The sequence below is a fragment of the Pristis pectinata genome, chromosome 6, assembly GCF_009764475.1.
Source record: "Pristis pectinata isolate sPriPec2 chromosome 6, sPriPec2.1.pri, whole genome shotgun sequence".
Lineage (NCBI taxonomy): Eukaryota > Metazoa > Chordata > Chondrichthyes > Rhinopristiformes > Pristidae > Pristis > Pristis pectinata.
In genome coordinates this window covers 99,692,724-99,717,219 of record NC_067410.1, presented here as the reverse complement: position 1 = coordinate 99,717,219, position 24,496 = coordinate 99,692,724, and the positions used below count along the sequence as shown (strand labels likewise).

Below are 24,496 nucleotides of genomic sequence, written 5' to 3'. Positions count from 1 at the left end.
GTGCAGAAAAGATTCACCAGGATGTTACCTGGGATGGAGTGTTTTAATTATGAGCAGAGACAGGAGAAGCTAGGTCTTTTTTTCTCCTGAGTGGAGGAGTTTAAGAGACATTATTGCAGTATATAAAATTATGAGGGATATGGATAGGGAATAGACTGCAGGAAACCTTGCCCCACATCAGAGGTATATAAAACCAGAGGACATATTTATGGTAAGGGCAAGAGACTTAGAGGATCTGAGGGCACCTTTTTCACCTAAAGATTGGAGGGACCTGGATTACACTGGCTGAGAGAGTAGTGGAGGCAGAGTCGCTGACAGCATTTATGAAGCACTTGAATTGCCTCGGCATAGAAGGCTATGGGCTAAAATGGGATTAATACAGATGGGTTCCCATTGGTAGGCATGGACATAGTCATAAAGTATGGAAGTGCCATTCGGCCCACTATGATAAATTCAAAGTTTAAACTAAACTTTATTTACACAGCACGGTAACAGGCCCAACAAGTCCACGCTGCCCATTTAAGCCCACGTTAACCTACCCGTACATCTTTGGAATGTGGGAGGAAACTGGAGCACCCAAAGGAAACCCACGCAGACACTGGGAGAACGTACAAGCTCCTTACAGACAGCGACGGGAATTGAACCCAGATCGCTGGCACTGTAATAGCGTCACACTAACTGCTACGCTACCGTGCTACCCACCTATGCTACCGCGCTGAGTGAACTCTCGCCCTTTCCGTCAAGTATTTTAAAAAAATTTATACTTATCAGACAGAGCACAAGGTAACTCAATTATATACAGACAAATAACATGAAAAATTCAAACCACTTACTGGGAACCCCATCAAGGTCATCATCTAGCACCTTCATCGGGACACCATCTAGATCATCCATTCCAGTGTTCAAATCAATTGGAACTCCATCTACATCCTCCAATGGGGCACCATCAATTTCGTCCTCCACCGGTGCTCCATCAAGATCTTCAGGGTCTGGCTACCAAACATAAGCACATTACCATAACTACCTTGGTCTTTACACATCAGAACTGCTTGTTGTACATTAGAGAATTGATTTTTCTTCTTGCTTTTGCTATTGTGCAGTGACTCTTCTTTCAGAGGCAATTAAGTTGAAGAAGCTGATCAGCCACCGAGTCTGGAAGGGTGGAAGGGAATCTGCAGCTGCAATCTAATTTAAAGCTTTGTACATCATAAATCAAAAAAAAATTCAAGAATTGAAGATCACATACTTGCATTCCCCCATTCTTTATTTCCCTGTAGCACTATTCTCTTTTTTGCCCTTCACGTCTCCTTTTGATCCTTAAACTAACTAGAAGCAATTTATCGTAGCCAATTAACATCAGCACATCCTTTGGACCTTGGAGGAAATTGGAGCATAGAAAAAACCAATGCATTCTCAGGAAGAATGGGCAAACTCTGCACAGACCACACACACCTTGGGCAGTATTGAATCCAAGCCTCTGAAACCATGAGGCACCAGCGCTAAGTGGTATGCCACCATGCAGAAATTTAGAAAGGCAGCAAAATGTAGATTGTTTATATGCAAGGAATAATAATTGACATTTAAGTAACTTTAAAAAAAAATTCTTCTCAGTATAGCTCAAAGCATCACTACTACTGAATTTTCTTTGAAGCAGTACTGCTATGCATGGTTGGCAACCAATATTCTCAAACAGTGGTCACTAAATTTAACAATCTTAGTTAGATTTTCATTCCTTGTTAAAAAAATTCCATTTTAAAACATAGCATTCTCTAAATGGGTAAAGTTAAAAAAAATTATATTTTTTAAATCAAAATAGACCAGACCTAACTGTTATTTCACCCTAAAGTCGCACGTGTCTTTCAATTTTCTATGGCAACATCCAACATTCTAATCATATTTTCAGATGAGTCGATTCATAAAGCAGGGTTTGAAAACAAAATGTTTAAACTTGGTGAAACATACAAAACAAAAAAAAATTCTTACTGGGTTTAATAAGGTAGATATGGGGATAATGCTTTCCTGGCTAAAGCATTTCCAAAACCAGGTGCAACGGTACTGAGATGGCAAGAAATTTCCTTACCAAAAGGATAGTGAAACTTAAGAATTCTTCAGCCAAGTGGGCTGCAGAGGTTTAAACACCGAGTATATTTAAGACAGCAATTGATATTTTTTTTAAACATTAGAGGAACCAAGTTTTATGGTGTAAGGCAAAGTGGCAGCAAGATAAAAGATCAGCCATGATCTGAGTATCAGAGTAGATGAGAGGGGCCAAAATGGGGACACCCATTTTTATATCTGAAGTTACAATTTAAATGGCCCCCTTGTTTTGAATGTAGTTTAATAGCATGCCTGAATAATGTCTTGTGAAATATTCAAGGACAACTTCCAATGTGGCTCAGAGAAACATCTATTTCTATTTGCTATCACCTAAAATGAGATTAATATTCTTACTAAGCATGAAAAGTCATGTATAGAGGGTGGAGAAAGGCCTACAATGCAGACTGATTATGTGAAAGAAATCAGAATTTAACACTTGAATCATTTCAACTGAGTGGCTTATAGGCAAAATGTTTGTTCATTTGCTTTCAACCACAAGATATAAAATCCACTTGCACTAATGATGGCCATGATGCAAATAACATAAATCCTTGCACATCTTTTACCAAAATTCCTTCACATTAACAATTTCAGATACATAAAACATCTGCACTGCAATGAGCAATAGATTCCAAATTAAACACCTCAGTCGAATTTCTGAACTGAGTTGACAGCTCAAATACAAAAATTTTAATCTAGATCATAGTCATTGCACAGCATTTTATTCAAGCTCACTTTACCAGTAATCATTTGGGGGAAAAAAAAGAGAAAGCTCTCGGGTTCACTTTTAAACAGAAGAGAAAAGCATAAGTAAAACTTTGATTGAACTTAATTAGGTCACAGCTGGAATGCTAGCAAGAGTTTTGGTTTCTGTTTAAGACAAGGAACTGGAAAAACTAAATAATACCAGAACTGAAGTACAGAATTATAAGCTATGAATTAATCTGAGCTCATTCCCCTAGAAGAAAGACATCCAAGGGATACATTCTGATGAAACGTTGTTGACCCAAAAATGTTAACTGGTTCTCTCCACTGATGCTGCCTGACCTGCTGAGCTTTTTTTTAAAAAATGTTTCAGTCTTCCAAATTTTAGTATTGCGCTTTTGGAAGACAGGAGGTAACCATCAAGGTATCAAGGGTAGTACTGAGTTTGAGAGGTAGTAGTTCCAATTCGAAGGCTAAACCAAACCTAGGGGCCATGGACAGACATGGACTAATAAAATCTTAACACAGAATTCAGGAGGAAGTTTTTACTCAAATGGTTAAAATATAGAACATGCCACCCCAGGGAGAAGTTAAGAACAATAGCTTATATACATTGAAGAGAAAGTTAAACATTGGGAAGGTGGAATAGGACAGGTACAAGGATGCTTTTGTGGGGCCCAATCAATAAGTATGGGCAAATGAGGGCAACTAATTTGTTCTTAAGCTGCAAATACTTGATAATGTTTTGTAAACATGTAATACTACATACAGGCCCAGAAAGAAAAGAGAAAAAGGAAAATTAACTGAAATTTGGCAATGAAAACACCAAAATATTGTGGAATGCAATAATAAATCAGCACAAAGCCTCATTATAGAAAGACAAGGCACAGATAAAATACATGGATTATCACATAGGTAGCTACCTGTCGTTTAGAAACTTCTTTAATTTCTTCAACATCCACAAGTCCAAGGTAGATATTCTAGAGATTAATGAGGAATGGTGTCAACAGAAATGAAAAACTAACTCAGAGCATTTACACATTTTCATGAGTCCTGCTCACCCACAGAACAAACTGTGTAGTACAAGTAATTTATTTATTTTTTTAAAATTCTGTTGGTTGTATATTTAAGCAGAGGAAGAAAAACATCCAACCATTCTCAAGTACCTGAGGTTTGCAGAGTTCTTTACTTTCCTCCTCGAGATCTACAAGTCCAAGAAAGATATTTTGTAGTTTAATGAGGAATGGGTCAGGATAAACTGTCCAATCTTCCCATGCTCTAAAGCAGCCCATTACTCTTTGCTGTAAAACAAATTAGAATATTTCAACATATTACTAACAATTTGAGTTACCAAAAAAGCTGACAGTGGTTAAAGAGATACTTAAAAATATGAACACTATTTAGATTTGATTTTTTAGTTTGTGCCTTGCTGCAGGAACACATGCCTTGTTTTCCTTTCACTGTATCAATTGTATTTCTTAACATTTATGTCTCCATTTAAATGTTCTCAATAGTTCAGATTGAAGTTAGTTTCTTTTGATTTCCTGACAATTAGGATGTTCCCTTCATCTCAACTTGCTGCCTCTTTTCATTTTGTCGTCTAAGTATTAGCTTGTCTCCCTGATCTTCAATACTGACCATCTCAGTGTCGTGCACTATTAAAGTACACCAATCACCTTTGGCAGGTTCCCAAAACCTTCAAGACTTTGATTATTTATTTCCTAATTACTCTTCACCACCTCTTCCTTTATTTATGCTTAAGCCTTAACAGGGACAGCTAGAAACAGGAGCAATATATATTATAATTGGATATTTTATTGTCAACCATTAACAGATAGCTTTCCTGGACGTTCTGATCAGAAGCAGGAACTGTGCCTGATTTTTATTTTCTTGCTAACCCATGGGTTCCAAGGAACAAGTTAGAGCCTTATATCTGAACCTAGGATCAAACTCAAGACTTTCCAGGTTTATGTCGTATCTATTCATTGGATAAACTTGCTCAGCCATCAGTCAACACCTTGCAACTATTTAGATGGTTTTGTGACAGTTCTTTAGTTTAATTCTTAAAATACAGCACAAAATTTCAAATATTAACAAAATAAACCATGCCTATCCTTATAATCTTAATACCTTTTGACAGATTCTCAAGAACTGACCAAAATTTGTGCAAATATTCAATGGGGGTTAATAAGTGATTTTAATTTTACATAAAATTTTGATACCAAATTGTTTCAACCACATGTAATATACAGTACCGCTAATGGTTAAACCTCAAGTTTACGTAAGAAATAAGGTTAAAATAATTTAAAAAATAGTAAAATATGTCCTATTTAACTACATTATGTCATTGATTAGTTGTGATATTTCAAAATGACTATGACCAATAAAAGCAAATAGCACATGGTAGCTATTACCTTGAAATTCTCAGACTGTAAGTGACCTTGAATTGACTTGTAAGTTGCATTAAGGTTTGCAAATATCTGGCACAGCTTAGATTCAAAACTGCGAGAGAAGCAGAAATTTTATTTTCTGGAATAAATTAAACTCTGGTAAAATACAAGAAACATATCTACTAATTTATGCTAGGCTTAAAAACAAAATGTTTTACATTATTTGCACTACTATGAATGGTAAAAAATACCATGAGATTTAGTTGAATTCAACAGTTTGGGTGGAATCCTGACCAAAGATTCTGAAACACAATGATAACTTGAACTACCATTTAAAGAAGTCATTTTGGTATCATAAATTTGTATTTTGTAAAATTAATATTTTCTGACTTCTTTTGGCTAGTTCAACATTTTTCTTGCCATTTCCCTTTCAGTATAAAATGGTTTACTTTACAATAATTCTTTGTGAAGAACATTCAGAATTCAGACCAACATTATCAATTTTTAATTTAAACCATAGCCCCATGGCCTAGGAATATTGCAAGTTTTTTAAAAAAATGTATTCACAGGATGTGGGAAATACTGGCAGACCCAAAACTTAATGCCCACTCCTAATTGCCATAGGTGATGGCAAGTCCCATAAATGCCCCGAAAAGGTGGAGGCGATTCACCCTCTTGAACTATTACAGTCTTTCCTGTACTCCCAGTGCCAATGAGCAGTGAACCAGTTAATAATAGTCATTTTTCTTTTTTGAATATGTGGCCAAAATATTGCACACTTATGCTGGGAAGTGTTTAGTGGCTGATACATGCTAACATTTTGACTCAACTTTTCAGAGCGATAGAACAACTGCGTCATTGCTAATGGTGAGTTTATGATGAACAACGTCTTCAAGGATCCTTCAGCATCAAAAATGACAAATACTACAATGCACCTCATAGCCAAGCACTAAAAAAATACCTGTAAGACTGATGACCTACTCTCTTGACATTTGAATTCCACACAACATGCTTAACAGCTGCATTAAATCTTCAAGATAAATACAAGGTCCAAAGTATCTATTTATTGAATGAATCTATCAAGACACTAATATTACATAAAAAATATTTGCACAAGCACCTACTAGAAAATATGCAAGAGCATTTCTGAAGATAATTAAAAGGGCACAAGAAAATAATGAAAACTAACGAGGATTTCTGCAACTGATACCAAAAAAATTCAGATATACTCCCATCAGGAATTCACTCCCCAAATATCTCGAAATGCTACTGCCCCCAACCCCCCAATTCTGAAATTCCCTTATACTTCCAGCATCAATTTAAAACACCTTGACTATTTTTTTTTACTGCTCAACATCTACTTGTGTTCATCACTCTACAAAACTAAAATACCCAAACATGCGAATAAAACTTTAAGAATACAATTGCAATTACACAACTTTGAACAGGCCATTTTATTAAAAACAACAATTGTTGAAACACATTTTTCTGTTTCAACAATTCACTAAGATACAATGAGCCAAATCATGCCAAAAGTTTCAAAAGGGAAATGCCAGTGGTCAACCAGTCATGCCTCAAGAAGTCTCAGGCTTTCACACGTGCAGCCAAACACAGCATTCATACATCCTGGAGATCAAATGCCAGAGCATCAGACTGTCCACTTCACTCTGGACTCACCAGCGAATCCAAAAGCAGAACAGTGACTCGCTGAAGAGGGGCAAGATGCACTTTGCATCTGGCCCTCACCTTTACACCAATGATAATGGCATACAACTCACAACTTCATTCATTTGAATGGGGTCACTGATGCCATGGAAGAAGGTAAATACAGATAAATGTATTACTTAGTTGATTTTGTTTTGATAAATCCATTTATGTATTAAATTTTAGTTATTTTGGCTACATATTTAATTTTTATGCTTTTCAATTTTTAAAATTTAAATCATTTGAATAGATTAATAACTACGAGAACCGGTTAAAAATTGTTCAAAAGCCTTAAAGGGACAACATGCTTGTCAAAATTTTCACATCCAGGAAAATGATTCCACATAACTAGCTGGATCCAGGCTGATCCAGACCCATGGATAACATGATGAAAATTAAATTGACTAACCAGGAGTACTTACTATTTTCTATAATACGAGGCATTTGCAACTTTAGCTGATGAATTGTATAATACATCCGACACCAAATAAAGCCTGGCAATCTGGAACAGAAGAAATAAGTGTGATTTCTTTCCCCCCCCCAAAAGAAAATCTTTGGTTTTAAGTATACAGTTGTGACACACACAAAGAGCATAATAAAAGTACTAGCAGACAACCACAATGCCCTTCGATTCTCAAGCTTTTGAAAACAGCATCTTGGTAGATATGGACGATCACTTCCTTACCTACCTGGACCTTTTAAATCATTTCTAAGCAACACTATTTCATTGCTATGCTATGGATTTTACTCTTTTATTGCTTTAGATAAAGTTAATGATGCAGAACTTGCCTTGCAACCAAGCAAGAGTCCACATCACTTTGGCTATTAAAGTCACTAAATCATCCAGAACTATAAAAATGAAGTCTAGGGGTGTATTATGAATTGGCTGCTCTTTTTCCCACAAATTTAGGAGCCAGGTAAATTAGTCCCAAGCTAAGACTCACTCTAAATCACTTACCCACACTGTACACCTAATGGCTTTATTCCACACAGACAGCAGTGCTGAGCACAACGCAAGACCAAAATGCCAAGGTCAAACTAAGTACATCCATGTCCAAAGTATCTAAATATAATATAGGTGGAGCAGTCAGATGAGAATTTGACAGCTTATACAAAAACCCCAAAAGGTGCTGACCAAAGCCAGTTTCAAGGGTACTTCATGGTTATGTAATATCTTCCAGTTAGATACAAACCTTTTTAGGCAAAGGAGTTTTCAGAATGGACAAAGATTCTGCAATACATTCCACAATTTCTTCAGCAGCCTCAGCATGATTCAGGCAGAACACCATAGCGTCACCAACATCATTTTTTCGAGGGGTTAGTCCACGCAAGAGCTCCTCCAATTTATCCCTTTGACTGAAATAAAAGTTATAAATGTCACACTTCAACAATATTTTACAACACATGAATACTAATTAAAAGACCTTGGAGTATGATACAAATAAATTTTTGTGACCATTTTTATCATCCCTCATTTTCTGAAGTCATAGGGTATTTTGGCCCTTTGAAAGTAATAAGGATTACATGGCACTATAGTGTTAAGTTACTGAGCAAGCAGCCAGAATGCTGGAACTTTGATCCAGGGACAAGTCCAAATTGCATCATGGCATCTGGGGACTTAAATTTAATTAATATGCAGTTTAAAAGCTAGCTTTAGTAAGTAACTATTAAACTAACATATTGTGACAAAAATCTTTAATTACCACCTGTGTCTTGTGCTATCTATTCAGTCATTTAATCAAACTTGCTCTTCACCCTATTATGCATCTTTTTAGAGTTCTCCCCCCACCCCCTCAGACAATTAAAAAGCTGCCATGATCTATTTGATCCACTGAGAAACATAAGCAGTGCAGGTAATATTAAAAGTAGATAACATCAAACGAACTACTAAATTTGACTAACTTGAAAAGAGATGTGTGCATTGAAAAACAGCATAAGGAATTGAAAAAAATGCTATTCCACTGATTTGCCCAGTACTGAAGGACATTATAATGATTCAATTAAATTAATCTTACTCTATTCTTTCACTACCATTTTACAACATCATAAAAATAGTTTCTTATAATAGTTAAATATTGGAGAGATGCATTTAACTCACTCTTCTTTTAACTGTCCTTTTTTCACATTCTCTTCAACTCGAGCCTCTGTTTCTTCTAATATTTCTTGCAGATATGGGTTTAGAGGTGGAGGCCGCCAAAATGATCCATTCTTGAACATGCGGAAATCCATTGTTCGCCAACGAGTTGGAGAATCCCCCTGTCAAACAAGTACCAGTAATATGAATTTGAATGGCAGAATCGTCATTTAAAAGTATTTAAATTTCCACAAGTATTAATTCAGTATACCTGTAGTATGGAATATAATTTCCATCTGTAATAAACATGGGCAGGGCTTTGATTCTCAAAAAGGAACCTGAAAAATATATTTAATCAACTTTAACCTATGCAAAGTGATTAATAAAAATTAATTTCAATATAAAATATTTTTAAACAAATCACAAATAATTCATTGGAAATAAAAACCTGAACATGGGGTTGTTTATTTCTCTGTTCATGATCATTGCTTCAAACATAGGTCCTTCACGCACGACAAATTCAATCATCCGATGAATTACACACAACAAGTTTCTGCACAAGACAAAAATCGATACAACCAATTCATAAAAGAGGACAGCATTTTAATGAATTTAAGAACAAATTTATACACAAAACATATTTTTCTCAAATACATCAGCCCGGTATTTTTTTTAAATCATGCAGCTTAGTAACTTGCACAGCATTTTAATTGCTTTTAGTCAGTGGATGGGAAGCAAAATGGCTAGACTATCTTCAAAGCAAAAACCCAGTGCTTTCATTCATACAACTCAGAATGCTTCTAGGTTCCCTTTGAGTTTGTTCAAAATAATATATACTTTGGCCAAATAATATCTGCAGCTCACATAACTTCGTCAGTCGTACCAATGGAGCTAAATAGACTTATTAATCAAGCATCTTTCTCATCAATAGATGGTAGATTTACTTTGTTTTACATAAAAACGTGGATTATAATTAATGGTGCTTTGAATGACACATTTGAATGATCAATAAGCATTCAAATTTCCAGACCAAATTGAAAAGATGCTTCACGTTAACAAATACTAACTTAGTTTGGCTTAAGAAACTTGCACATTTGTGTGCATTACAATGATAATGCTACTATAAAGAAAGTTTAAATTAAAACAAGGTTTGGAAACACTGGTACTGAATTATTTACAGCATATATAGCATGACATTTGAAGAATGAAAGCTTTAAAACCAAAAGTTTGTGCGAGACATCAGTCTTTTGATGGTACTGTTCAATTTGACAGAGTTGGGGGTTACTGTCACTGATCATCCTATACTAAACTATTTATTGCAATTACTGTTATTTCCTTGCATTGTTGAATATAATTAACACCAATTTATTTGCTTATCTTGCTGCTTAATTATCAGTAATTATCTACTTTACACTGCTATTCCAGTAAAACAATTGATCAGCATGAATCTGACAATATCAGGTACTGAGCCAATTATAGATAAATCAATTATTGATCATACTTCCAAAACAGTTTAAAAAAAAGGCTAACATCTAGTTGAATTCTGAAAAAAAATGTTCTTTTCAGAAGTTTAAGGGCTTTGGAACATTAAATTTAATTACTTGGTGCTTCTCTGAGGGCATTTCAGTTTGCATCTACATTTGATCGATTCTTATTATGAACTACTCACCAAAAGTACTATTTCTCTATTACAGAACTATTGCCTTGGGAGAGCATTTATTTAAGATCTGACAGAACTCAGAAAGAGGGAAGGCCATTCAACCCATCATACCTAGGTCAATTCGAAACCTTCAAATATTAATCATGACATGTGTATCTTTCAACATTTGCTTTTATGAACATCCTATTCAAAACTTTAAGATCTATTGGTGTCCACCTTGTCACTACCCACGGTAAAACATGTTTTTAAATATTCTTGTGAAGCAATTTGTTCTCTCTCCCAACTGTGACCCTCTTTGTTGTAGGAATAACTCATTTTTAGGATGAGATGTAATTTTAAAATTAAAATGCATACTTGAAGCAATCAGTTTGTCAATACTGAGCTGCAATACATTATACTCTGTGCATTCCAAAGTCAAACAAACACCAATAGTTGACTCATTAAAAGTGTGCACGTTTCCAGGTTGAACAGACCTTGGTTTATTTTTGCAAGTAAAATTTTCCAATTCTATTTTTTTTTTAAAAACTTATTCATGAAGTCTGGAGGCTGAGAAAGCCAACATTTTTGTTCACTCCTAACCACCTTTGAACTGAGCAGTTTGCTAAGATAATTCTGCATTCAAGACGAGATAAAGACAGCAAATGTCTTTCCCAGAACGAAATTAGTGAACCAATGAAATAGTTTCAGAGTCACATTATCAATGCAGCCTTCTATTCCAGATTTTGGTTATTTAACCAAGACAATTTCCCAGCTATAGTTTTGAACTCTTCTGTTGATCAAGAGCAGAGGCTTTTTGATTACTACTCAAGAAACATAGTTACTGTGCTATCATACCCAATTATAGACTGATCAGAATGGTGACCACTAAATTCCAAGAAAGGAAACATCACTGACACAACCAGGAGCATCTTCCATTTGGAGACAAGATTTAAAGACTACAAGAATATATTTTCTTTAAAAAGTGGGCTTCTCATTGCTAATTTATTGCTGCATGTCAACATGGCTAAAACTAAAATTCTTGTCTCTGGGTGAGCAAGCATTGGTGAATCAGAAGACTATAAAGCAGGGTTTGCCTGGCTTTGGAGAAAGCAGTAAAAAGGAAATTCATGCTTATTCAAATGTCATTATTAAAAGATGTGTGCACAAAACCCTAAGACTTGGGCAATGAAAAATAAGGAAAACTGAACAGCAAAAGTGCTGCAACATGGAACGAGGCCATTTGGCCCATCAAACCCATACCAGTTCTCTGCGCAATCTAGTCAGTCCCATTACCCAGCTTTCCTCTGATTTATCCATTCAATTTCCTTTTGAAAAAGGGCAATTGAATCTGTTCCTCAATCCCTTCAGAAGACGAACAACACTGAAAAATGATTTTCTTCTTGTCACCTCTTTTGCCAACTACATTGTCCTTGGGATATTATGCCTTGATAATACAAATACAAGTAATATAACTGAAACTGTTGCCATTGTTATTTATGATCAAAGCATTTGTTCAGAAAAATAATTTGCTTCTTACAACAACACCTCCCTCACCTTGCATCTTTCCATTGTGGAAAGAGGAATTGAAGGGAACCAATTTCCTTTCTGGTTGGCTACAACACTATTCCATGATCACACAACTGTTTAACACAGCAGGACCGGGCGGGGGGAAGCAAAAATGGAATGATTGTACCTCTGCAACTAGATCCTTAACATCCTTATCAGGAGACCACAGTCAATGTGGATGAGTAATAACATCTCGCCCTCGCTGACAGTCAACACAGACACACATCAAGGATGCGTGCTTAGCCTACTGCTCTACTCTTTGTACACTAATGACTGCATGGCTAGGCACAGCTCAAACACCATCTGTAAATTTGCCGATTATGCCACTGTTGGTAGAATCTCAGATGGTGACAAGGAGGCATAGAGGAGTGAAATAGATTGCAACAACAACCTCACACTCAATGTCAGCAAGACCAAGGAATTGATTGTGGACTTCAGGAAAGGGAAGTCAGGACAACATACACCAGTCCTCATTGAGGGGTCAGCAGTGGAAAAGGCGAATAGTTTCAAGTTCTTGGACGTCAACATCTCAGAGGATCTATCTTGGGACCAACACACTGATGCGATCATGAAGAAGACACACCAGTGGCTCTGCTTCATGAGGAGTTTGAGATTTGATATGTCACCAAAGATGCTTGCAAATTTGTACAAACATATGGGGGAGAGCAATCTGACAGGTTGCATCACCGCCTGGTATGGAGGCTCCAATGCGCAGTGTTGTAAATGGCTGAAGAGGGTTGTAGACTCAGCCAGCTCCATCACAGGCACAAACTTCCCCACCATTGAGGACATCTTCAAGAGGTGGTTAAGGACCCTCACCATCCGGGACATACCCTCTTCGTGTTATTACCATCGGGGAGGAGGTACAGGAGCCTGAAGACACACACTCAACACTTCAGGAACAGCTTCTTCCCTTCTGCCATCAGATTTCTGAACTGTTCATGAACACTACTTCATTATTCCTCTTTTGCGCTATTTATTTTTATAACTTATTGTAATTTTTATGTCTTGCACTGTACTGCTGCCACAAAAAACAAATTTCACCACACATAAACCTGATTCCAATTCTGAGGATTTTAACTTCACCAATGTTAATTGGGATTGCTTTAGTGGAAGGCATAGAAGTGGAGAGCTTTTAAACCAGTGTGTATAGTCAAACTAGAGAACGGGCGCTACATACCCAGGTAATTGGTTGAAGTGCCAGTGGGAGAGCATTTTCAAGATGGGTGACTATTATGCATTAAATTTCTAGATAGTCATGAAAAGGGACAGAGGAGAATTTGGAAATTAAGGTTCTGAACTGAAGAAGGCCAATTTCAATATCATAAGACAACATTTAGCAGAAGTACACAAGGAGCAGCTACTTGCAGGTGGCCTACATCTGAAAAATGGGAGTAATTCAAGTTTAATGAGCGCCAAAGACTATGTTGTTTCCATAAGAGTAAAAGGTATGGACAGCAAGTCCAAGGAAGCCTAAAAGGGATTTCTGGAGCTGAATGGAAAAGAAAAGGAAGCATTTGCCAGGTACTGAGAACAGGGAGGCCCTTCAGGAATATAAAAACTGTAGGCAGTACTTTGAAAAGAACTTAGGATGGCAAAGAAATGGCAAAAAATATCACTGGTAGACAAAATCAAGGAAAAGCACAAAATATTTTATAAGTATGTTTATTCACAGAGAAAGACACTGTAGTTAGGGAATTCAGGGATAAGGGCAAGCAAAATTCTTGATCATGTTATCACAAAAAAGGAGATTAGCTATCTTAATGGGTTTAAAAGGTGGATAAATCCACATAACCAGATTTATTATCACTGACATATGATGTGAAATTTGTTGTTTTCAGCAGCAGTACAGTGCAAAGACAAAAATCTATGAATTACAAAAATAAATAAATAGTACAAAAAAGGGATAATGAGGTAGTGTTAAAGGATTCATGGATCGTTCAGAAATCTGATGGCGGAGGGGAAGAAGCTGCTCCTGAATCATTGAGTTTGGGTTTTCAGGCTCCTTAGTGATAGATGCTGCTTCTTGAGATGCTGCCTCTTGAAGATGTCCTTGATGGTGGGGAGGGTTGTGTCCATGATGGAGCTGGCTGAGTCTATAACCCTCTGTAACCTCTTGCTATCCTGTGCATTGGAGGCGCCATACTAGGTGGTGATGCAACCAGTTGGGATGCTCTTCAGTGTACATCTTTAGAAATGTGTAAGTCTTTGGTGATGTACCAAATCTCCTCAAACTCCAAGTAGAGCCTTGGAATGCCTTCTTCATGATTGCATCAATGTGTTGGGTCCACGATAGAGCCTCTGAGATGTTGACACCCAGGAATGTGAAGCTGCTCGCCCTTTCCACCACTGACCTGTCAATGAGGAGAGTTCTGTGTTCTCCCAATTTTCCCTTCCTGAAGTCCACAATCAGTCTTGCTGACGTTGAGTGCGAGGTTGTTGCTGCAACACCACTCAACCAGCCAATCTTTCTCACTCCTGTAAGCCTCCTCATCGCCATCTGAGATTCTACCAACTACAGTGGTTTCATCAGCAAATTTATAGTGTTTAAGCTGTGCTTAGCCACACAGCCCTGAGTGTAAAGAGGGTAGAGCAGTGGGCTAAGCACTCATCGTTGAGGTGCACCTGTGTTGACAGCGAACCGATGTTATTGCCGATCTGCACTGACTGTGGTCTCCTAACAATAAAGTCGCGGATCCAGTTGCAGAGGGAGGTACAGAGGCCCAGGTTTTGAAGCTTGGTTATTCGTACTGAGGGAATCTTGATGTTGAACGCCAAGCTGTAATCCATAAACAGTAGCCTAATGTATGTCTTGTTATCTTGGTGCTCCAAAGCAGAGTGGAGAGCCAGTGAGATTGAGTCGATGAGATGTGTCATAGGCTGCCAATGGGAAGAGATTAATGGGGCTCAGAAAATTTTAAATCTTTACTGGCCATTGGTAAGGCGCCAGATGATTCGAAGACAGTAAATGCATTCTCTTTTATTAAAGGACAACCAGGATAATCCAGGTAATTACGTGTCCATGAGTCTAATGTCATTGGTAAATAGGAAAGTTATTGGAAAAAAATTGAGGAATAGGATTAATCTACACTTAGAAAGACAGGGATTAAACAAAAGAGAGCATGGTTTTGTTTGGGAGATATCATGGCTAACCAAATTTGACAGAATTTTTCCAAAGGGGTATCAAAATAGATTGACAAGGGCAGTGCAATTGATGCAGTCACGCCTTTGACAAGGTCAGACATGAGAGATTGGTCCAAGAGCTTAAAGCCAGTGGGGAACATGGCAAGTAGGCAAATTGGATCCAAAATTGACTTGGAAATAAGAGAAAGATGATGATGGTGGAGAGTTGTTGTGATTGAAAGCCTGTAACCAGAGGTATACCAAAGGGATCTAGGTCGGGTCCCTTACTACTTGTTACATACATTAAAGATTTGGATACGAATATAGAAGCCATGATTTGTTAAGTTTGTGCATGATATGAAAATTGGTGATGTGATTATTAATGAGGTTAGCTGCAGGATAATATTGATTAATTGGTAAGAAGAGCCAGGGTACGACAGATGGAATTTAGGTACTGATAAGTGCAAGGAGATGCACTTTGGGAGGACTAATATGGTTAAGACACCCACAATGAAGATTAGAGGCTGAGGGAGTATTGAGGTACAGAGGGACCTCAAACTACAAGTCCAAGGATCCCTGACGGTGGCAGTAGATAAGTTGGTGAATGCAACAAATGGGATATCTGAAGAAAACAAAACAGAACATTACAAGAACTCAGTGGGTTAAGCAGCATCTGGAGGTAAAGGGAGAAAGTCGATGTTTCGGATAGATAACTCGCATCAGGACTGAGGGAGAAAGGAAACATTGCCAGTATATAGCAGTGTTGGGGGGCGGGGGCAATAGAGGCTGGTAGGCGATAGGTAAAGCCAAATAGGGAGAGGATGATGGGTAGATAAAGAACCAGCTGGAGGAAGAAGGGAGTGGGACAGAAGCTGGTAGCTGACAGATGGAACCCGTCTACCTAGTCAAGGTAGATTAGACAACCATTTGATGGAGCACCTACACTCTGCATGTCATTTTAACTCTCCTTGCTACTCCCACACAGAGCTATGGAGAGGCCAAATGCAAATTGAAAGAACATCTCATATTCCCACATCCCTGCTGTTCTCCTCCCACACACACAAACTCTCCCATTCACTTAGTTTTCTCCTCCATCTGTTTAACTCACCCACCCCCTACCCCCAGCTGGTTCCTTGAATCACCCATTAGCTTCTGTCTCACCCTACTTCACACTGCTGTTAACATGAAATCCTTCCACTTCCCTTTCAGTTCTGATGTCGAGTCTCAACCAAAAACATCAATTTACACCTTTTGCCTCCACAGATGCTGGTTGATCTCCCGAGTTCTTCTAGCAGTGTTTTGTGTTCTCGTTCCAGCATCTGTGATGTCGTATTTTCTTGGTCAGACAAGATCTCCCCTTGACAAAGCCATGCTGGCCACCTCTGATTAGTCCCTGCCTTTCCATGTGATCATTAATACTGTCCCTCAGAATTTTTTCCAATAAACTCCCTACTATGATGTTAGGCTCACAGGTCTGTAATTGCCAGGCTATTTCATGCTGCTCTTCTAGAAAAGGGGGTCATCTGCTGTCATCTGGTACCTCACTTGTGGCCAGCAAAGATTAAAAAATCTCAGCCAGAGCCCCTACGGTCTCTTCCCTTGCCTTCCAAAACAGCCTGGGATAAATCTCATCTCATTCCTGGTATTTATCCATCTTTAAGCCTGCCAAGGCATCGAGTACCTCCTCTTTATTTATGGAGACTCACACTAAAATTTCACCTTCCCCTTCGCTGAATCCTCCAACTATAAAGCCCGTTTCATTTGTGAATACCGATGAAGAGCATTCATTTAGGACCTCACCTTTACCTTCTGGCTCCACGCACAGATTGCCCATTTCCCTAAAGGGCCTTACTTGTTCCCTGGTTATTCATTTATCCTCATCATACATAAAACACATTTGAATTTACCTTAATCCTGTTTGCTAGTGATATTCCATGACCCCTCTTTGCCTTCCTAATTTCCTTTTCAAGTGTCTCGCTACATTTTTTATACTCATGATGGGCCTCCCACATCTTTATTCTCATATCTGCTAAATGCTTCCTTTTCTCTCTTTACCCTTAAAATATGATGACCTTGAATTATCATTTCTCCTTTGAATGCTTCCCAATGTGCAGATGTAAACTCACCTGCAAGTGGATGCTCTGTCTACCTTTGCCTGGTCCTCCCTTATGTTCATGAAATTGGCCTTCCCAATTTAAGTCCTTTATTCCTGGTCTATCCTTTATTTCCCCCCAATACTGAAACATCAAGTTTATCAACAAATATCTAATAAAAGCAGGAGCATTTGTTTGATTGTATTATTTGGTGCTGAGAATGTGAGAATCTTTTGATAAAAAGTAGAGGAGAGAAGGAATGAGAAGTTGAAGTATGCTCATATTCCCTCCAATTACACAGTGCCCAAATTGTTTTCGTGAAAGATGACACTAAAACTCAAGATCTACACATAACTGAAAAGGTGTGGATCAAAATATAAACAAATTATTTTTATTCATTGATATTTCATGCAGAATAATATCCAATTTTTGTTGGCCAGGAACACATCAAATCTTCATACCATGGGATTTTAATTCTTGAAAGACAATAGTAGCATTTAGAAATGAAACAAACTGTTGTTAATTTGGTAAGCAAGAAACATTCAGCATCCTCAAAATGCTTCTCATCCATAATTTTTAAGCAATCACTATAGGGAATCAAATGAATGTGTGGAGATTTTAGAATCCGATTTAATTCTTGAAAAGACAAGTTGGTTCAAAATTAAAATTTAATTGTGAAAGATTGCAGCGAGTCCATGAAAGCTCAAATGTTAGGATCAATAATGAATAAAGATTTCCTGATGTAACCAACATCTTTCACCAAGACAAATTTTTGAAAGATACATGATTTTCCCCCAAAACTAAAGCCTAACCATAATAGCCACAAATAAAGAAAAGCAATTCAACAAGAGCCAATGAGTCTGATTCTTACCAATGACTCCTCAAAATCTGAATACTTTCCCCAATTCATCCATGGTACTTTGTTCAGGTCCCTTGCTGCAAAGACTGTTCAGCTTGTGGTGTTTACTATGTCCAAGTCAAACATCATGTAGAGTTTACTTAAAACATTGGTGGCCAGCATGGTCAAATTCTGGTGATTTTTTTTGTGAATTTTGAATGTGCATTGCAAGATAAGGTTTCTGGTTTAGTTGAGCAAGGGAAACCTATTGACACATCAGCAATATCATTCTACAGCCCAAAACAGGCGAATGACACATACATATTTATTGCTTTTCCTCAAGTCTAAAGCCAATGGGATTGCAGTACAAAAACATGAATACACTTCTGTGTTAAAATGTATATAGATCAGTTTCAGTTCTTAAACTTCCGTCCTCAAAGATAGGCAAACATCCTACTCCAAGCCCCAGATACCAAATTTCAAGAAATGACTTCAGGTATAGATTCACTCTGTCATTTATCCAAATAGTACAAGTAGTTCAATCTACTATTGCTTGAACAGTCATGTTTAGAAGTTTCTTTCCAGAAGTCTTGACCTAGACCATAGCTAACTAAATTAAACCCAACTGCACTTATTACACTCTGAAAAGGAACACCAATATAGCTATCAACTAATTGCTTTTCCTCAATTTTCCATCAAGGCAGTGACACATCGTAACAGCCACTCTGCAGTTATGATGTAGCACTGTGATCACATCTGATTTGATCCTGACTCAAGATATCTGGTTACTATTCTTAAACCCCATCACAAAGCACTTGCAAAAATACCATCAAACTGATCACTTCTAAAGCACATTCAGTCATTTCACAGAAGTTGCATTTTATAATTTAATGAAGATTTAAGCAGGTTTCAAGCATTTTGAAGTAGAGACAGAACAAAGATTTTCGGTTTAAATATTCAAAGCATCAAACTAAAATATTTTGCTTCTGAAAGCTAGATAAATTGAATCAAACCTAGGTCTAACCATCATCGGCATCAATTATTGATGGTACACTTGAGCCAGATCCACACAGCTCCATCCAAACACACACAACTTGCTCAATTTTACATTTCATTCTTTAGCTGTACCACATTAGAACAAAGAAAAAGAAAAACTTAAAAAGAAAACCGGTACTGCGTCTGAACAATCTAACTTGCAATTAAGCACAGCATGGAAAACTAACCAAAAGAATGCACTGAAAAGCTGTACCCACATTCCATACACCTGAGAAGGCATTGAACACAATTTAACAGTGGTTCACTGGATATGGGCAGAAAATCTCATTTAGCAAACTACACAGGCAGTAGCCCCAAGCATACAAAGGAACCATTGCTCAGCTACCCAAAATCTTAGCCCAAAGCACATGATTGACAAATAACCTAAAGTCATTTTATTTAAGGGACACTTTCTACTATCAGCAGCAATGAAAAATGAAAGAAGAAACGTGTACCTTTCTGTTGGGATAACCACTTTGACTATGGCGTGCGACAGAGTCTGTATATGAAGTCACATCAGATAATAAAGATAGGATAATATGAGTATTGGCAACTTAAGCAGCAAGTATACAAAAATATAAATACAAATGCATTTTAAAAACCTTCAAGGTAACACTTATACTTTTATAAATCGTTACTTATTAAATTAAAAAAAAAGTACATGTATTTAAGACAACTGAAAAAAGCCACTATAGAAAAGCAGGGATAGAAATAACTGAATATTTGTCTTTACAATGCAATGGAATTAGAGCCAGGACAAATTCCCAATGATAGAAATGAGTATGACAAATTCCTGATAGTAGAAACAATGTGGAAATATTTCCTGATGCTCAGAGTAATTGATATTTTGCACAGCATACTCAAAGAATATTAGACAATACTTTAACAGGCAGGAGCCACATCATTAAACTCGTGTGTTAATCTGTCAATGTACAGTTTTTCATTTGAAAATGGTGGGATATTCAAGTTGTGACATAAAGCAGCATACAGTCAACTCATCCTTGAAGTTTAATGGTCACATCATCTAGGGAAGAGTCACTTCTCATACCCATCACCTCCCATTCAAACATTATGCTACAATTTAGTACTGATATTAAATAATGAAACTAAATTGAAATGCACTCAAAACTCACAAATATACAAAACTGGAAATGCCCAATTAGTGATCTTAAGCTTTGTCCTAGACCTAATGTGCAAAGTCTAAAGACAAATATGTATGAACAGCTATTCAAAGTACTAAGGATATTACAATAACCAGGGTTTTAGTTATTGTACATACAGTATAGTTTTCCTAAAACTATTTAGTATTAGATATTGAATTTGATGGAAGAAATGAAACATCACAATTTTCAACTGATCAATTCCAAATTAAAATACCTCCTATCAAATGTCTGGTAAAGTGTATAACCTGTGCATTATTAAATCTGAAAGTAAAGGTTACCAAAAAGCCTATTTTGTAGACAAGTGCAAATCCATGGAGAAAAATCCAAAGTGACGCAACCAAAGTCTTTGCACCCTCTTTCTCCACACAACTTCACCTATTCCTAACTTTTCACAATAGTAAAAGTATTTTCTAGTGATGAGTTCATTGAGCTTTGCTTAGTGGCCTAGCAACGTTCAGAAGAGATGGGCATGCATTATTCCTGAAGTTAATCTGTTATTGCAGCGAATGGGTGTCTACAAACAACTATGAAATTGGTAAAATATTTTGGATGTCTGTACTTGGGTCACAATACAAGAATACTACACTGCAGGTGCAAAATTCAATTGGAAAAATAATTTAGGGGGGGAAAAGCTTGAAAGTCACCTTGTACCACAAAAAGTGCCCATTGCTTGCAGAGTAGCATTGATGTGGTTCAGGGGTCATCCACAGCTTTTTCCAATGAAAATTGCTGACTGAAGGATAACAATTCTTGGAATCTATTTAAAGGCAGAGGAGGGGTGGCATGTGGTTAAGAAATAAGATAAAGGAAATCAAAATTGTGGATTTCTAAAAAGGTCACTAAACTAACTACAAGCCTTCTGCCTCAGGAAGTATGTAGAATACAAGTTGATCATATACATGACAGAGGGTTTAGAATAACAAAGCCTACCTTAAAGATTTCAATCATGAACACTATTTAAACACAGCATCTTCCTGCTGGCATAATGGATGCCTCAAAGCCAGCACATCAAGTCAAGAGATTGGGTTAATGGGTGAGATGTTAACTGGTTGCCTTTTGCTGGGTGAAGAGAAACTTCACAGATCTTTCTCAGAGATATAGGCAGAATCTACAAAAGGCCAAAGTCTGCATGGTATGTAGAAGGAATGGGCTTGATGGGTTGAATGGTCTTTTTCATTCCCCATGTTTAATCCATTACATTCTCTTAATTCACAGTTTTAACAAAATATTTATTGGAGAGCTGAGCTATAGAAATGCAAGTTCTGTCTTTTACACCTTGTGAAAGACAAAGGGGAAGCTTAAATAAAAGGTTGAAGTCTTGAAATAAAGTATTGTAAAGCCAGACTACAGATTTCACAGGTTGACTGCAATAACCACTCCTATTTTAAATGCTTTGCATCAAATTGATGCTACTTAGAGCATTTGACTTAAGAAATCAAAAACAAAAAAAGTTGATTTCTATCCCTGAAGAAATACTAGTAAAATGTATACTAACCAGAGAAAATATAGCTAATGAAAATGCTACTCCAATCAACAGATGGCCAAGAAAATTTTCATTAAAATTTCTAAAAAGCTAAATACTAATGCATGTTAATTGCAGTGAATTCTATTCCATAAAATTCCTCACCTAGACTTTTCAAATTACCTTTTCAAAGTCATCTTGATTTTTCGGCGGCATCACTGGTGTCGTGGGATTCTTCAGTCTCTCCCGTGGTTGAGCGTTGAAAGGTAATCCAGATGGTGGCGGCGGTAGAGTCAACTCCATCATAGCAGGTGGAATATAAATGGGGTGAGGTGGAATGGGCACAGCTTTCCCCCAACCCAACTTCATTTCAAATTCCATTATAATTTTCCCTGAAAGAAAGTAAAACTTTGTGAATTGATGTGTAGGTGCAACATTGCTGTTTCTTACTTCAAGCTTAGTTGTTTTGAAGGCATCTGACTTAAAATAAAATAGCTCCCTATCCTTGTATGAACTCTCAAAGTACGAGGGGAAACAGTTTGAGGAACTTTACCAATATCAAGATTAGTTTTTGATGGAGTTAAGAATGTCAAGTATTTTCAATGTTTTCTTTTTGTTAAATGACCAGCTCCTATTCACTGGATATTTTACAACCACATTTATTCTGCAACAAAAAACTGTCCTATTTAGGTTTTCTTTAGTATTTGGAATCATTCTGGCAATATAAAAAAAGATTTTTGATAGCAGGTGCATCCATACATTATCAGCAATTACTTCTGTCAAAATTCTGATCAAATACTGAATTATTCCAATTGACACTTTTTGGAATTACCATTTTCACGTCCCTCCATCTTTCTGTCACTTTCATCTCCTCTCCATTTTTGTTCCCCTCACCCGACTTTGCTTTTCTGTAATCTCTTTTCCCTTCCTGTTCACTTTCTTGTTATCTATCTTGTTTATCTTTCCATACAGATAATGATTCAGGCAGGCTTAAAGCTATAGTATTAGTTACATCTGAAATACAATAGGAAAAGTTATGTTCCAGTGTGAATCTGAGGAAATTCAAATTTGCAGTTCTCCATAATGTATTGGATGAAGAAAGACAATATTAGAGAGCCTGTATGTTTTAAAGTTCCATATTGGACTCCCACAAGGAGAAATATAGCTGCTGACAAGTTGCACATCAACCTGCTCTTAAAGCAGCTAATCTTTCAGACAACAACTTTTCCTTTGACTTGAAATCTATCAGCTACATATCAGATCACAATCCCAACAAATCTATAGTGTCAGAATGAACATAGGACAACAAAAACACTACAAAAACAGACAAATACACTGTTACGCGAGTAGCTCAAGACAAAGTACAATCAAAGAGGGAGAAAATAAAAAGATAAGCAGGACAGATGTACAAACCAATTTGTGCAAAATATAGCAAGAGGTTACCACATCTCTCTCTCTCTGGTAAACACACAGAGAAATCGACCTCCCCTACAATGTTACCTTCACATTTCAGTAAATTTGCATCCAATTACTCACCATTTAGATTTTTCAAAGCTCTTTCAGCATCCCTTCTGTTCATATAGGCTACAAATCCACAATTTCTTTCTCTGGCTCTTTCTTCTTCTGTTCTGGGCCACATAATCTTAACACTAGCCAAGGGGCCAAAACGTCCAAATTCCTGACATAGCATTTCTTCATTCATCTGTATATCATAATGAAACATTTTGTGTATGTCAACTATATTTAGATGATAAGATATCATTTGCTATACAGCAAAAAAATAACAACTCAACATTTCACCAATATATTTAAATGGACTTAATTTGTGATGTATAGTACCTTAATAAATGAGGTACCAAACCCTACAAATTAAGTCTATTTAAATAGACAAACAGTTGCTTATTTTTAATTATTTGGCACCTCTGCATTTTCCTATTGCATAGGTATTGTGTTATCAGGAGAATGCACAGGATTTTGCCATATGGATCCCTTCAGTTTTCATACCACATTAGAATAAACCTTAAATAAAATTCTAAGATTAAAAGAAACAATGTTAGTATCTGTAGAAGTTAACTGCCAACAGGCATATTAAATATGGCAACATCTTGGAGAACCATTCAGCAGGTTTGGAACGATGGAGTACTAAACACTCTCAGAAAATCTGTACAGCGTAGGAAAACACAGCAGAAAGAGCAAATTTATTATTAATTGGATGGACCAGAAAATTTAGCTTCCATAAAATAAAAAAGTAACTTTCACTAATTACCTTGTTGGAAAATAATAAATTATGTCTCAAGTTATATATGGCCGAGACCACAGCACCTCATCCCCAGTTTCTAAATCATTGAGCTATTTTGGACACAAACATTGGACCATGATTGGATATGCTGTACTCCAAGTTTGTCACCAATGAAAGTTACCAGGTTTAGTAATAATATTCTGGTCTGGGGCTTCATCCAGACTGCTATTCTCCCTGTAGGTCCAATCCTATCCAGTATTTATCACATTAACTTCATGCAGCAATTTGAAACTGCTTTTCTGTACCAAAGACGAGTAAAGTCACTGCCTTACAGCGCCAGAGAGCCAGGTTCAATCCTGACCTTGGGT

General features: G+C 36.9%; 1 protein-coding gene across 2 annotated transcripts in view; it reads right to left on the bottom strand.

Annotated features, from left to right (window-relative positions):
* Window positions 1-24,496, bottom strand: part of u2surp (U2 snRNP-associated SURP domain containing) — an 82,391-nt gene that overhangs the window by 17,035 nt on the left and 40,860 nt on the right. For both annotated transcript variants that reach the window (XM_052018969.1, XM_052018970.1), the window contains exons 10-21: window positions 23,426-23,591; window positions 22,073-22,281; window positions 19,720-19,763; window positions 9,419-9,523; window positions 9,242-9,308; window positions 8,995-9,152; window positions 8,090-8,252; window positions 7,319-7,398; window positions 5,217-5,304; window positions 3,969-4,103; window positions 3,726-3,782; window positions 834-993 (exon numbers count right to left, since the gene is read on the bottom strand). In XM_052018969.1, the coding sequence (XP_051874929.1) occupies window positions 834-993; window positions 3,726-3,782; window positions 3,969-4,103; window positions 5,217-5,304; window positions 7,319-7,398; window positions 8,090-8,252; window positions 8,995-9,152; window positions 9,242-9,308; window positions 9,419-9,523; window positions 19,720-19,763; window positions 22,073-22,281; window positions 23,426-23,591 (1,432 nt within the window). The remainder of the gene's footprint in view (window positions 1-833; window positions 994-3,725; window positions 3,783-3,968; window positions 4,104-5,216; window positions 5,305-7,318; window positions 7,399-8,089; window positions 8,253-8,994; window positions 9,153-9,241; window positions 9,309-9,418; window positions 9,524-19,719; window positions 19,764-22,072; window positions 22,282-23,425; window positions 23,592-24,496) is intronic.